This window comes from Aulonocara stuartgranti (genome assembly GCF_965226115.1).
Source record: "Aulonocara stuartgranti genome assembly, chromosome: 1".
In the NCBI taxonomy this organism is placed as follows: Eukaryota; Metazoa; Chordata; class Actinopteri; order Cichliformes; family Cichlidae; genus Aulonocara; species Aulonocara stuartgranti.
In genome coordinates, this window is record NC_138939.1 from 16,582,699 (window position 1) to 16,597,762 (window position 15,064).

Sequence of the window (15,064 nt, forward strand, 5' to 3'; positions counted from 1 at the left end):
CTTATGACGAATGGCAGTCCCCAAATACACCCATTCTTCAGATCGATCTATGGTTAACTCAGGGTTTAAAACAACATTACTGTGCAGTAGAAAGGAAATGGTCAATACTGCCTCTGACCCCTAACAAGAAATACACAAGACTGGAACTTTCTACAGCACGATGACTAAGGGGGAATTTGAGAAGCCAGAGAGATGCATGATAAACTACAGAGATATTTGACCTGGCAGGACAGATGCAAAATAAATTACTTTTTCCATTTAAATAAACATCTGCGTTCAAGCTATTGGATCTGATCATAGGTTACAAGGCAGTTTCTGTTTTTTCAAAACAAGAGCACTGCTGATTTAAAATGATTTATTAACATTTTTGAAATATTAGTAATCAGAAGTGCAGTAGCTTTGTTATAGCATTTAACAGCAGCAGAGAAATGCCAAAGAGCAGCAGGTGTTAGTTTGATGTGCTGAGAGTGGCACAGAAAAACCCAAATCCCTGCTTATTTCTAAATATGCTGGTTTCTGTTAAACAGGAAGGGTACACATGGAACTGTTTGTTCCTTACCTCAAATTACTTTTTTCTTCTTAAAGAGAACACCAAGCTATGTTCTATAAAGCTTGTACACTTGTTTTAATTAGCCCATATCAACTCCAAGCACTCTTCAAAGCGTGGTATATCAGACTGGAGATAAGAAACAGAGAAGAAAGGTCTGCGGGAGAATGTGCAGTTCTACAGGTCACGTGTCAGCCTCAACACTTGTCCAGTGATGTTTTAAACACCCACTGGTTTCTTCTTATTGGCCATTTTTATTCATTTGAAAAGCTTCAGTAGGTGAGCCTCTGTGAAATGCAAAAAGGAAATCCACTCACTTCCCACTTTTTTAGGTACACCTTGATAGTTACAATAGGGGCTCAGCCCCCCTTTTTCCACCAGAACTGCCTAAATTCTTCGTGGCATGGATTCAACAAAGTGTTGGAAACATTCTTCAGCAATCTTGGTCCATATTCACATGACAGTTGCTGCAGATTTGTCAGCTGCACATCCACGATGCAAATCTCTCATTCCACCACATCCGAAAGGTGCTTTATTAGACTCAGATCTGGTGACTGTGGAAGTCATTTGAGTACAGTGAACTCATTTTCAAACTCAAGAAACCAGTTTCAGATGATCTGAGCTTTATGAGAGCATTGTATGATTCACTGTACACTGTCAGGGATAAAGGGATAGGCATGGGCAGCAACAATACTCAGATGTTTAAATGATGCTAGGTTGGTACTAAGTGGCCTGAAATGTCTTAAGAAAACACCACCTACAATAGCCTTAATTGCAGATACAAAACAGGATGCAGCCATACTTTCATGTTGCCCACGCCAAATTCTGACCCTACCATCAGAATGTAAGAGCACAAATTTTGTAGACAAGGCAACGTTTTTACAAACCTCTGTTGTCCAGTTTTGGTGAATCTGCTTGAAATGCAACCTCAGTTTAGTGTGAGTTTAGCGTTCTTAGCTAACAGGAGTAGCAGCCGATGTTGTTTTCTGCTGCTGTAGCCCGTCTTTTCTTCCTATCTTGGTTGTAACAAGTGGTTATTTGAGTCACCGTTGCTTATCTATCAGCTCGAAGCAGTCTGGCCATACTTCTCTGACCTCTCGCTCATCAGCATGGTATGTTTGCCGGAGAAGTATTGCTAAATGGATATTTTCTCTTTTTTGGAACATTCTCTTTAAACCCTGGACATTGGTGTGCAGAAAATTCCAGTAGATCAGCAGTTTCTCAAGTACTCAGACCAGCACATCTGTCAGCAACAACAGCACCACACTTAAATGACTTTTTTCCTCATTCTGATGCCCAGTTTGAACTTTAACAGGTCATCTTGACCACGGCACATGCTTAAATGATTGAGTTGCTGCCATGTGGTTGGCTCATTAGATATTTGCATTAATAAGCAGCTTAACAAGTATATCTAACAAAACTCAACCAAGATAAATGCTTTCAAAAAAAGAATGTCTTTAAAATGCATTTCTGAAAGCTTTATTAATCTCAATAAAGTCAATAAATTACACAGATCATTAACACTAGTTTTTTTCTCATTACACGACTCCACTAGTAAAGACACAAATACATGAATTAATTGTAAAACGAAATGAAACAATAAGCAAATTGAGCACTGCAGTTTTTAGCTTGTAGCTATTTTCAGCAGCATAATAACACGTCATCCACCAACAAGAAACAGGGTGGTATGCGTGTGATTAATGAACAGCAACAAATGTCAGCACTCTTGTTCATTACAACATGTTAGTCTGCATTTTCTTTACGAGTTGTGGGACAATGAAGCATTAAGGCACAGAAAGAAAAAAAAACATTTTTAATGATATCCAACGACAAGAAGAGTTTGAATTGTTTTGTTGCTACTCTTGGTGATCTGTTAAAGAACAACTATAAATAAAGGCACTTTATTCACATGTTTGTATTTGTAATCTCTACTTTCAAAAAGGTAAATGAGCCTTGTGCAAGCCACCAAAGATAATGATCCTGACCTTGCATAAAGCATTGATTAAAACGTCTGGCCATAAGATGACTACATGACCTACATCTCACTCTGGGACATATCTGTGACTCAGAAGGTTAAAATTCTGTTAAGAGTGGTTTGTGTCACTTTATGGGAATGTATAAGTACAAGCATAAGCATATGACGCATCATCATCATCATTAACCCGCAATCTGAAATGAGAATAATAATAATAATTATTATTATTATTATTTATAGAAGTTAAGAAACCAACTTTTAATTCTGAGGAAAGTGTAAATTATTATTTTACACTCATTTCATATGTCAGTGCCGCACTAGTGAGTTTTCCTCAGTGATGTCTCATCCTAGCAGATGGGTGTGTGTCAAGATCAAGGTCAGTCTTTATCGGTTCTTTACAGTAATTCACAACCTCTTCCACGCGGTCACACCCTAGCAGCTGTGGCTGAGGCTTACACAGTCATCAGAAAACATTTTAAGATATCTGTAGCGGTTAGAGACTGTTGTCATACCCTCGAGGCTCATTCTGAAGGTAGGTGAGGAAATGTTTACAGGATAACTATGAGATATGCGAACAGTGATGGGAAAATATACAAGTTACTGCAATCAGCACAAAATGAGACCGTGAACTCTGACACATGGTTGTAAGGAAATACTGATTTGCTGCAATTTTCTCAGTCCTGATACAAACACATAATAAAGCTTTTTGTTTTTGTATTTTGTTCTTTATTTATGCCATGGTTCCTAGGTTGTTCTGTTAAGATGTTGCTTATTTGATTTCCCCTCGTGACTTTACCCCCTGTGTGCCCCCTCTGTGTATCTGTGAGGCCTCGTTTCCCCTCCTTGTGTTTTATTCCTTGTCTTCCCCAGCCCGTTATGTCTGTGCTCTCCCCGTGCTCTCTCTCTCCCCCTGGTCTGCCTCTGTGTGCTTCCTGTTTTACTTTGATGGTCTCCCGTCAGTGTTGTGTTTGCTCCTGCCGTGTCTTGTTATGGTTATCAGTGTCACCTGTGTTCCCCATGTGCTCCCACTTCCCTCGTTAACCCTCTGTGCATTTATGTCCACATCTCCTTCAGTTCAGTGTCCCGTCGTCAACGTCTCTTCCCTTCCCTGTGTTCCCTTCTCTGTGTTCCCTCGATTTAGCATTCCCAGTTTAGTTCTGTTTCTTTGTGAAGCCTGCAATAAAGCAGAGATTTTGAGTTCAGCCTTTGTCTCCGTGAGTTTTGCATTTGGGTCCTCATCTGCCTGCACACAGCTAGTTCATGACACGATCTTTGTTTGGCCTGGAAAATAAGTCTGTTAAAAGAAAACAACAACAACCTAAGTTTGTTTGTTTCAACACTGTGATACACTGTGACGTAAACAACACATCTTCACCACTCAATTTTTCCATTCCCAAGTCTTTGTATAGCACTGCCGGATGCCATTCACTTGTCTTCTTACTTCATTACTCCGTGTATTGTCCTGTCTCCCTGTCCTCTTTTCTTTTCTCTTTCAGCCCCTCCCCCACCTTCTACCCAACCAGTTTGCTAGATGTTCCTTCCTCTTAAAAGAGATTTTTTCTTTCCCACTGTCACAAAGTGCTTCTCACAGGGGGGCTGATTGATGGTTGTGGTTTTATCCAGAATGGCCTGCATTTGTATAGCGCTTTTCTAGTCCATAGGAACCCAAAGCGCTTTACACTACATTCAGTCATTCACCCATTCACACACACATTCACACACTGGCGATGGCAAGCTACATTGTAGCCACAGCTGCCCTGGGGCGCACTGACAGAGGCGAGGCTGCCGGACACAGGCGCCACCAGGCCCTCTGACCACCACCAGTAGGCAAACACAGGGTTAGTATCTTGCCCAAGGATATTTGGCATGCAGCCAGGAGGCAGCCTGGGATCGAACCACCGACCTTCTGATTAGTGGCTGACCTGAGCTACAGCCACCCCAGAATACTGTAGGATCTTTCCCGTACAGTATAAAGCACCTTGCCCCGACTCTGTTGTTATGATTTGGTAAGATCTAAATAAAGCTGAATTGAATTGAACTGAAAACCCTAAATAATTTCTGGAAAAAGAAAAAAACACAATTCTGCTTTTTTTTGTCAGTTACATTCATTACTGAGAAAGTTTTAACAGTTGTCTGTTCTCTGTCTTCACCATTGCATTTATCAGCACTGATGAAACAGTCTAAACAGAATCTTGCAGTTACAGGGTCACGTAGTTGAACATGCCTCTAATTAGTATTTCTGAGCTCTGGCATCTATAGCTTCGCGCCAGACATTGCACAATGTATCCCTGGTGGAAACACATTAGATTTTTTTTTTGACTGTGTCTGTGACTTTTAAACTCTTATTGCCCCTACTAGCCTGTGAGAGTGTGTAATATAAACACTCTCTGATGACAAGAGGCCATTCCATCATCGACAGAGCCACAGTTCTAGTGTAGTGACTCAATCTATCTAGACAGCAATGGCGTGTCCAGCGGGGTGGCCTGGGGGGGCACAGGCCACCCCGCTGGACACGCCATTGCTAGACAGGAACGCTAGAGTTCCTGTAAAACAGCAGCTTTTATTCCCTGCTGATGCCATTAGGTTGAAACAGAGCACACAAATTCCACATTGAGGGATTAGCAACTTCAGATAACTCAAAACCACAAATGCAAACTCACACTGATTGATTGCTGTGATCCTCAGTGTGATATAAAGCGGAGCATTATGTGAGATAACAGCGGTAAGATAACAATGGTATTTGATTTTTTTTTTCTGGTGATCTAAAGACTTTTTTTCACCCATCTAGAAGGTGTACACAACACAGCCGATCACCAGAAATTCTATGTGGACTAAAAAAAATTTTTCACAAGTGCAAAGGTGTGACATTAGCTGCAGTGCATGATTGATTATCTGCTTGAAGAGGAGATAAGTGATCACAAGAATAAACAGGCATTCAGCTTGATGAGACTGCTCATCAAACATGTATTCAGAGCGTGAAAATGAAACACACAAAACTGCAAAGGACATTACACAGGCTTATTGTATATCCATTTCCTGTAGACTTAACCACAATTACCAGTTGCCCTTACAATTATGTTGAATTTAACCTAATCAGCACTTTTTTAGCCTCAGGACTTTTTAAAAAACTATTTAAAGAGGATTAAAGACAACTTTCAAACCAAAATAATTTCAGTACGGAGCAGAAAAGGTAAATAAAATAAAATAACCAGTTTACTAGTTTCTGTGCTAGTAAACTGGTTATTGTGAAATAAATAAATAAAAACCCAGAGGTCATCATCAAAGTGATTTATTATACATTTCTTGCCTGCATTTATGAACAACAAAAGCCCATCAGATTGGCCCCATAGGATTTTATATGCCATGCAACACTTTGGCCTTAGACTTATTCATACTTAAGACTTTGACTTTAATGTTTTATTTGTTAACTGTATGTGTTTTTACCTTTTTTAAGGGAGGATGGGTCAGCTTATAAGTAATTAACAAGCAATTTGCTCCACCTAGAGAAATAGGGAAGTTACTCATGCGACGCTCTCTGACAAGGTCACTGGCTGATAGATGAGTCTGAGCAAGGGGATCTTTTGGAGACTGTGAAAGCAGGCAGAACTGTGGGAACCAGACAATTAGTGGGTGGAAGGTAGGCAGCCATGTTGGATGACAACCATGAGACTGGTTTACATGGATACTCATCACTTGGCTGGCCGACAGGGAGAAAACAGACACCTGGGCTCAACCAGCTATTATGACACAGTCATTTATCTTTGAGGAGGCTGAGCAGGCAATTCGCCAGCAGTTTAGCATGAAAGCGTGTGCAATTTTCCTTCAAGCAAATAGGGATGAAGTCAGTGCAGACATTTAACAATAAATATTGTTTCCAATTAGCTTTAGCAGACATATACTGTGGGTTGAGGAATATTAAAGATGGAGCATGAACCAACACCTAAAGTTCTTATTTGCATTTTAGTCATTTTTGAAGTTTTTCTATAGCTACAATGCAGTCTTTAAAAAAAAGAAAGAAGTAATAGTTACAAGATAAACACATGAAAAGTATCACTTTCTGTTCCCCCGAGAAAAATAACAACCTACTGTAACACAGACACACACACGTACACACAAAGGAGAATTGGAATTTACCATAACACAAGAGAAGAGAAGATTTTAATGAAAAATCTTTGGCAATGTCTACCATTATTTCACAACCTTATACGGGAACAATGCTTGACAAAAGCAGAATTACAACTAGCCTTTCACAAATTCTGCCAACAAAAACAAACAAATGAATAAAAGAGAGGAAAAAATACACACTAAGACACATCAGTGTCAGTACCTGAAAAAAGGGTGAAATCTGCTGCTAGCCTATTTTCTTTCCTCTAAAGTCATCTATGCCAGTTTAGATTTTTAATGATATAAGACAGACTAAATCCCAGTTTAATACATGTACCAGGTACGGGCTCCTCTGAGTTAAAAGGTTTATTGCGCTCCAATTTCAGTGCTATTTTCAGAGCACTGTTCGACAAATATGATAAAGACTATTAAACATCATAACATTCCATGACACTTTAAATACCTTTTAAAGAAGACAAAAACAATGTCTCACATGCACCTGGAGCTTCAAAGCACACAAAACTCTTATTCTGGACTTGAAATACACCAGGCACTTGACAACAGCTGTTAATCAGATAATGAAAGCCTCGGTGTTACACAAGCACACTTGTAGAGAAATGGCTATAAATTCTTTGCCATGACAGCTCACAAGGGCAGGGAGATCTTGAAGCTGGGATATCGTACCAGGCACTTGCCTTCCCAACAAGATGACGCATCATACGAGCAATATGATGAAACGCTTCTTCAGTCATTTCCCCCCAGTCCACTATTTTGAGCTATTTATCCTCGATGCAACAGATTTAAGTTCCCTTTCTGTAAGTGCTATGAGAAATAACTGACTACCAGCCAGTGATGATGCAGTGTCATGGGTTTCCATAGTTTCCGATTTTGTGAAAAATACACAGATCCTGATGGCAGATGAGGTGAATGTTGGAGCTTGGAGTTTAATAAGACTCCAGTGTCGTCACCCTGTACTTAGATGTCAGTAACTCGACTCCATAGTTTCAGGGTGACCTCCTGCTGCACTTACCCTCTTCACCTCAATCACCAAGTAACCTGCCATTGTAACAATACACAGGATCCCGCACGGTATAGGGGCCCAACACGTGCATCCATAGGTCAGCGGGTGTATGGTGAAGAACACTGCCCTTTGACACTGGCGGTGTTTCCTACTTTGGAGAGCTCTTGGCCAGGCCTTCCATGGTGGTCTGCAAAGATGGACTACAGCTAAATCAGATAACCTTTCACAGGGTTCAGGTTCACCTCTCATCCAAGACATCCAGGGATAATCCTCCAGGAAAGGAGAGGAATACATAAATTAGAGGCAATGGAAGTCAGAGGAAGTCATGACAAATACAATTTAGCAGTTTTCACAATATATAAACCATCATGGACAGGAATCAGATTATAGTCTAATTCGTGTCCATTAGATTAATCCTCGGCGTATTTAAAAGTAGCAATAAGGACAGACGTACTTCGGGTATTACACAAGCGCCAACCAACAGCCTTCGGTTAAGGCTACTGTGGCTTTAACAAAACATGACCCGGAAGAAGAATTTTGTCGCTTGTTCTTTTCCGGTCAGAGCTCTGTAGTGGTGCGAGCGTGGATTTCATCATCTAGGCTCACAAAATCACAAGAAAATGAGCGTACCAGCATTTATCGACATAACGGAAGAAGATCAGGTACAATCTACGTTTACAATAACTCGTGGAGTAGATATAAGCGTTATATTGTCGCGGATGAGTCGCTAAATGATACCCAATCAAAAAACTTAGCATGCTCGCTAGCTAAAATGCTAACTGTCGGTCGTAGCAGCTGATATCTGCACGCTTATTGTTAGGATATGCGTGGTAAAACATTTTAAGCAAATATGTTAAATATCCTGTCATCCACATTTTCTTGTAGGTAATTTAATAGGTATATTTTTAAGATCATCGTGGTTGGGGTTTAGCGTGTCGTAAGTTTCTTTTGGGGTTTAATAATAGCTAATGTTGCTAGCTGTTTTGCCGCACATCTAAACAAACAAAGGCGTAAAAATTCTACACACACGATTCAATAGACTGGATATAGAAAGGATAATACCTTCACTCAAACAGTTGCTTGTTTCTGTCCACTATATATCTACAGTCCATATTTTAGTCAGCCACAAAAAAAGAGATGTAAGAGTATAGATAAATAAAGTCGTCCATACCTTTTTCTTAAATATAATGTCCACTCTGATGCGAGCACGTAATTTGCCACTTTTCGTTCTCTTAAATGTTGAAATGCTCTGTATTTACTGTGTATTTTATGTATTGTTTTTAATATAAATGTATTTTGTACTGCAGGCTTCAGAGCTGAGAGCCTATATTAAATCTAAAGGAGCTGAAATCTCAGAGGAGAACGCTGAAGGCGGTCTTCACGTAGATCTGGCTCAGATCATCGAGGCGTGCGATGTCTGCCTTAGAGACGATGATAAAGGTAGGCGATGAAGAAAATTGCTGCTCCTTTTTGATTAGTTCATCCTCTTCATCCTTACCTCAGGCTTCACCTCCTGAACTGAAGGCAGGACTCGAATGCACAAGAACATGCATAAAACGTGTAATTTCTTTCAGGATATTATCAGAGTTCCTTGTTGTCAGACCATCCCATCTTGGGGACAACAAGCTGGGTATAACAACACCATCTGGTTACAACATAATTTTAGGCTCGAGTGTCTTAAAAGTCACACTCTGATAAACAGTTTGATTACATTCTCACATTGCATGAGTGTTCATTTGCTGAGTGTCAGAGTCTGACAACATTAGAGCCACTTCATATACTTTGTCTATAAAAACACTTTTGTACATAAACAGTAGTGGAAACACACCTCCCGTCCAGGTGTGTCCTGTCCATGTTTGTTGTGGGATGCAGAGGGTTAAGTTAACTTGTCTGGTTAAATTTGCTGTCTTGTTAAATGTTTGTTTGACAATTAATGCCCTAAAATTGTGCAACAGTGTCTTAATGCTCATGGCCCCCTCTCTCTCTCCACAGATGTTGAGAGCGTGATGAACAGCATCGTGTCTCTGCTGTTGATCCTGGAGACAGACAAGCAGGAGGCTCTCATTGAAAGCCTATGTGAGAAGCTTGTGAAGTTCCGTGAAGGAGAGAGACCCTCCCTCAGAATGCAGCTGTTAGTCCCATCGAGTCCTTTCCCTGAAAACTTTCAAAATAAGAGGTTGCTTATTTATTTGCAAATATGTAATCTCTTTTACTTTCTGGTGTCACAGGCTGAGTAACTTGTTTCATGGCATGGATGAGAACACTCCCGTGAGGTACACAGTCTTCTGCAGCCTCATCAAAGTGGCCGCCACCTGTAACGCCATATCCTTCATCCCCACTGAACTTGATCAGGTATATACGTTCATGGTGATTAATCCGTATGACTGGCCAAAAACACTGCTGGTGTTATAATGCAGTGCCTTGGTTTACTGAGCTAGTAAACCAATATTTCTGCATTTTCTTTTTGCCCTTTGTAATTAATGTATCATATGTATTTGTGCCCATAATCAGGTGCGCAAGTGGATTGTTGACTGGAACCTGAACACAGAGAAGAAGCACACACTTTTGAGGCTGGTATACGAAGCACTTGTTGACTGCAAGAAAAGGTAAATCCACATAGGGTTTCTTTGTGTACGGATTACTTCAAGAGAAAAGAAAAAGGACAAGATAAAATTTAGACATAAGAGTGTATGAAAATGTTCTGCATAGAATATCTCAGTAGAAGCATTTTCAACAATATAATTATTTATTTTATAGCGAAGCTGCAGCAAAAGTGATGGTTGAGCTACTTGGAAGTTACACAGAAGACAATGCTTCACAAGCACGCGTTGATGCCCACAGGTAAGCTTGTAGAACTTGTTGAACGCTTGAGATTACACTTCAGCATTGTCCTCCTCAGCAGTACATTAACGCATCTGTCTGCCGTCTCTTAGATGTATCGTCCGTGCTCTCAAAGATCCCAACACTTTCCTGTTTGACCACCTGCTCACCCTGAAACCTGTTCGCTTCTTGGAGGGGGAACTCATCCATGACGTAAGTGCTAGAGATTGCATAGAGCATTTATAATTATTTATTTATTAGGCTTCTTCCGCCAAGACCCGGCTGCAGATAAGCAGAAGAATATGGATGGATGGATGGATATTTGTATATAAATGGAAACATCTGCCCCAATAACCCTCATCACAATTTGCCTTTCAGTGCCTTTCATACTCCACAAAGCACATAAAGCATTTATTTTTATAATGTTGTGTCATGACAGTACAATCCACGTCACACATGAGACTGGTTATTAAGTTTGAGTGATTCACTTGAGGAATCTAGAACATTTCTACTTGAGTGCATTCAGTCTATGACAAAAAATTATTCAGGGTGCGTCTACAGTTTTCAGCAATCTGACGTAGATAAGTCTAACAACTTTTAGCCTGTGTGAACAAAACAACAATCAAGCTGATTGTACATCATACAGTGGCATTTGACCCTCTTCTCCCTCTTCTTTTTCAGCTATTAACCATCTTTGTGAGCGCCAAATTGGCAGCATATGTCAAATTTTACCAGAATAACAAAGACTTCATTGATTCTCTTGGTAAGTAGCCATAATGTGAGCTGTTATACACATGACACATGGAAATGCAAACAGAAACCAGAAGACAAGGTAAAAAAAAAGTGTATAGATTATTAATTATATGTAATAGAAATGCACGGATGAGATTTTCTTTTAAAGTTTACATGTAGCTGAGCATCGTTTGTGCTTTGAGGAGCTAGTGTTTCTCACACAATCTTGTGCTGTGTCAGCACTACAGAAAAGTGCGTTCACGTTGTTATCGTCTCACTACTAAAGGTTTAAGTGTAATTAAAAGCTTGTGTAGGATGGACTCTCAAAACAGACCCTGTGGAGTGATGTTTGTGTTAATGAGTAGATTCCCTTACTGCAGTCTCCTAAATCTAGAAACAATTAACACAGGGAAACTCCCTGAGTCAAGACTAATTGACTGTGACTGTTTTGTGCTTAATGATCCCTGCACGTTGCTTTCCAGGCCTGTCTCATGAGCAAAACATGGCCAAGATGCGTCTGCTGACATTCATGGGCATGGCGGTGGAATTCAAGGAGATCTCCTTTGACACCATGCAGCAGGAACTGCAGATTGGAGCCGATGACGTTGAGGCTTTTGTCATTGACGGTATGAACAATTCTTGCCACGTTCCTCTCTTTCCCAAAGGAAAGTGATTGAACATGATGTGAAGCGATTCTAATGAATCATACAAGACCAGTTCATTGTTTGTTCATCAGTAAGCAGAGTAGCCTATTAAAATGCATTTTTTTTCTGGTTTAGTCCCAATTTTGCATTTTATTATTCAGCAAAGAAATAAGATAAGCAAAAAAAAATTTCAGTACTCATTACGTCACTGCTTTATATAAATCTACTGGACAGATTTCAATTTATCAATCAAAACCGTCACTGAAAATATAATTTCATTTGGGTGAAAAAATGAGGTTCATGTTTTTGCTTTGTTACAAAATAATCTTTCCCCGTGTAAAATCCTTCCACTTAAACATAAAATTTAAATCTTTTATAAGGTTATTATGTTTTCCACCAGTCACGTGTTAAATCTTTAGAGCAAATGGTTTTTCCTGCCATACAACTGCAGCTGCATTTTTGTGAGGTTATTCCTACCTCCAGGTGTATTATGTCACAGCAATTTGGGATCAAGTCGGTTTGAAATCTTAAATAGCATTTTCTTTGTAACAACCACTTGATTTTATTTTTTTCGACAACAAACCTGTTGATGTAATGTCAGAACTCTTGCTGTCTTTTAATCACCTCTTACCTGCTTTTTCATTTTAGCTGTTCGGACCAAAATGGTATACTGCAAAATCGACCAAACACAGCGAAAAGTTGTTGTGAGGTATGTGGTCATTATACATTGTTCTCTAAACATATTGCGTCATTATTCTGTTGTTATATTATTCTGTTTTTTGTTTTTTTTTATTAAAGACAAGACTTTCTGATCACCTTGGTTGTCTTCTCACTGGTTTCAAAAGTAGAAGTGAAACAACTTTAAAAAAACTGCAGTTCTGTTCATTTACAAAACTTCAGGTTTATATTCAAGGTCTCACATTTGTGAGGCTTTATTTTTTCATCTTCTTTGATTAGGGTTGCTTTTTTATCTATGTTATGCTGGAGGCTGCAGAAAATGTAATTGTTTTTGTTTTTTAAATTCAAACCTGCCTCCTTTTTGAGTGTTTAGTCATGTCTTAAACAAGTCTGTATGGCAGTGTCATTAGCTTATCATAGCACATTTATCGAGCTCTGTGTATGACTTTGGCCTGTGTCATTTTTAAAACAAAAAATTCTATCTCCACCCCTTCAGCCACAGCACACACCGCACCTTTGGCAAGCAGCAGTGGCAGCAGCTGTACGACAGCCTCAGCTCCTGGAAGGGCAATCTAGCAACCGTCAAGACCAGTCTGCAAGCCCTGTCACCTTCTGCTTAATCCCACTTTACCCCAACTGTTTAGACTGGTTCTTAGTGCTTTCCAAATTCCCAGACTGCAATGGTCGGTTTTTTATTCATCCAATAAAAGAACAGCGACAGTCAACTGTGTTGCTCTTCGTGTCTTAATCTTTTTTTTGTTGTTGTTTTATTAATGCTCAAACCAAACTTAATTTATGTACATTAAAGTGCCATTAATGGGTAATAAATGTGCAGTAATGAATCTTTTTAAACAACTACCCCATATCATTATCTAACCAAGCTGTACAGTGACTTTAATTGGGGCTCATCCTCTAGTGGGTCTCAACATCTGGTTTTAGTTAAAGGTAAGCATGGCGGTAAACCAGATGAGCTGAGGCTTGGGGTGAGAAATGGCTCTCAAGAGGAGGGTCACTTGTGTGTGAACACAAGAGAAGTGACAATGGCAGTGTGAACTTAGAATGACCCCGTCTGCTGAGGTCAGAGCTACAATACTGTAATATTAACACTTACGGCACTGGTTGATTCAGTGCCTGTGCAAATCTGAAGCTGCCCTTTGGGTTAGTAGATATACTGTTCAGCTGTGGTCAGCATGATGCATTGTGTGAGAGCATCTGAGAAGTTTAAAAATAAGTTTTGCTGTTAGATTACTGTGGCCTCGCCCATTGATATAAAGTAAACTGCCATCATTTAGCACAATAATCTGTTTCAGGCACCACTCCAGAGCATTGGGATGTGTGAAATCTAATGATATATTGCCCAGGCATTAGGTGTAAAAGGGGTCTGTTATCTCCCTGAGGGGCTATGGTTTAATCAGCACAAACTGACAAAGTGCAGAGTACTGACATTGCACCCTGGAATCTCCACCCCCTAATCTACAGTGCTTTTTCTTTGACAGTTAAACCTACAGCTGTTTACTTTTTGTATTGGACTGCCTCTAATTCTGTAAAATTAGCTCTTTAAGTCTTGCTAAGAAAATGTTTTACTAAGATTAAATGGGCACAGATGTATACATTTCTTGCTATAGTACACTGTTTTTTTTCCTGTCATACCAGAGGTCTGCTATGGCTCACTGCTCACTTCTGTCCAGCTGCCCACAGGGAGCAGCATCCCCCGTTCTTATCATAGGGCGTAAATCACAAAACACCTTCTCCGAAATATAGCCACCCGCAAGGTGGAGCACAGAGCAGATAAAATAACAGAATGTGTGCAAATTCTTATATCTTACATTCTTTCAGCATATACTCCATTTTCAGTGAGCAGTTACTTCTCAGGTACTTCTATTGTTCTGGGTAGTGGTCCTTTCCCCTTCCTGTATCTAATTTATCTCACTGGATTTAAGTAACAGTTTCACACTTGTCTTGAGATTCTTAGATGTAAGTGCTATTTACCATAGTTGGTATGCAAGCAGCATGACCACTTGCAGTTTTTAATATTTCAGTAAAGAAAAGCAAATTACTTCATATTGCATTTGGGAGCTAAGCTGCTAAATCGGCCTCTTTTGCACATTACAGCGAAGGTTATCAGAGGTGGACAAAAAATATGAACGATATCGGTTTACTCTCATATCTACGATTCAGAAGGTTAGTGGTTCGATCACTGGTTTCTCCGGTCTGCATACCAAATATCTTTGGCCAAGATACTAATCCCAAGTTGCTCTCCAGTCATCCAGCATGAATGTGTGTGAATGTTGGATAGAAAGCACTTCAAGTGGAAAGAACAAGTGCTTGTGTGAGTGAGGCAAGTTGTTTAGAGTGCTCAGAAGAATAGAAAAGCACTTTATAAGAGTCCATTTATCTTTTAGCCCTTTAGTCATTGTTCTTTTTATTCCATCACGTGTATATTATTGCTATTGGAAATCAGTTTCAAATAAAATAAAACAAACAAACAAAAACACATTTGTTAAAAAAAAATGCACTGTTTAAAATATACACGGTGGTTTCCT

At 39.7% G+C, this 15,064-nt stretch overlaps 1 protein-coding gene across 1 annotated transcript; it reads left to right on the plus strand.

Moving 5' to 3' along the window:
* The first annotated feature begins 8,195 nt into the window (after positions 1–8,195).
* Positions 8,196–13,246, plus strand: eif3m (eukaryotic translation initiation factor 3, subunit M). Its single transcript, XM_082533245.1, has 11 exons — positions 8,196–8,309; positions 8,955–9,087; positions 9,640–9,778; positions 9,876–9,999; positions 10,159–10,253; positions 10,405–10,488; positions 10,581–10,680; positions 11,149–11,230; positions 11,682–11,825; positions 12,492–12,552; positions 13,018–13,246. Exons 1-11 carry the CDS (start codon positions 8,268–8,270, stop codon positions 13,139–13,141), a joined length of 1,128 nt encoding a protein of 375 aa, XP_082389371.1. The 5' UTR covers positions 8,196–8,267; the 3' UTR covers positions 13,142–13,246.
* The last annotated feature ends 1,818 nt before the right edge of the window (positions 13,247–15,064 follow it).

What these genes read in the sequence shown, in the direction of transcription:
- eif3m (XM_082533245.1), top strand. Translation starts at nt 8,268, where the DNA reads ATGAGCGTACCAGCATTTATCGACATAACGGAAGAAGATCAG. An exon ending in CCTTAGAGACGATGATAAAG is followed by an intron (nt 9,088 to 9,639) that starts GTAGGCGATGAA and finishes CTCTCTCCACAG; the next exon opens with ATGTTGAGAGCGTGATGAAC. An exon ending in AGACTTCATTGATTCTCTTG is followed by an intron (nt 11,231 to 11,681) that starts GTAAGTAGCCAT and finishes GTTGCTTTCCAG; the next exon opens with GCCTGTCTCATGAGCAAAAC.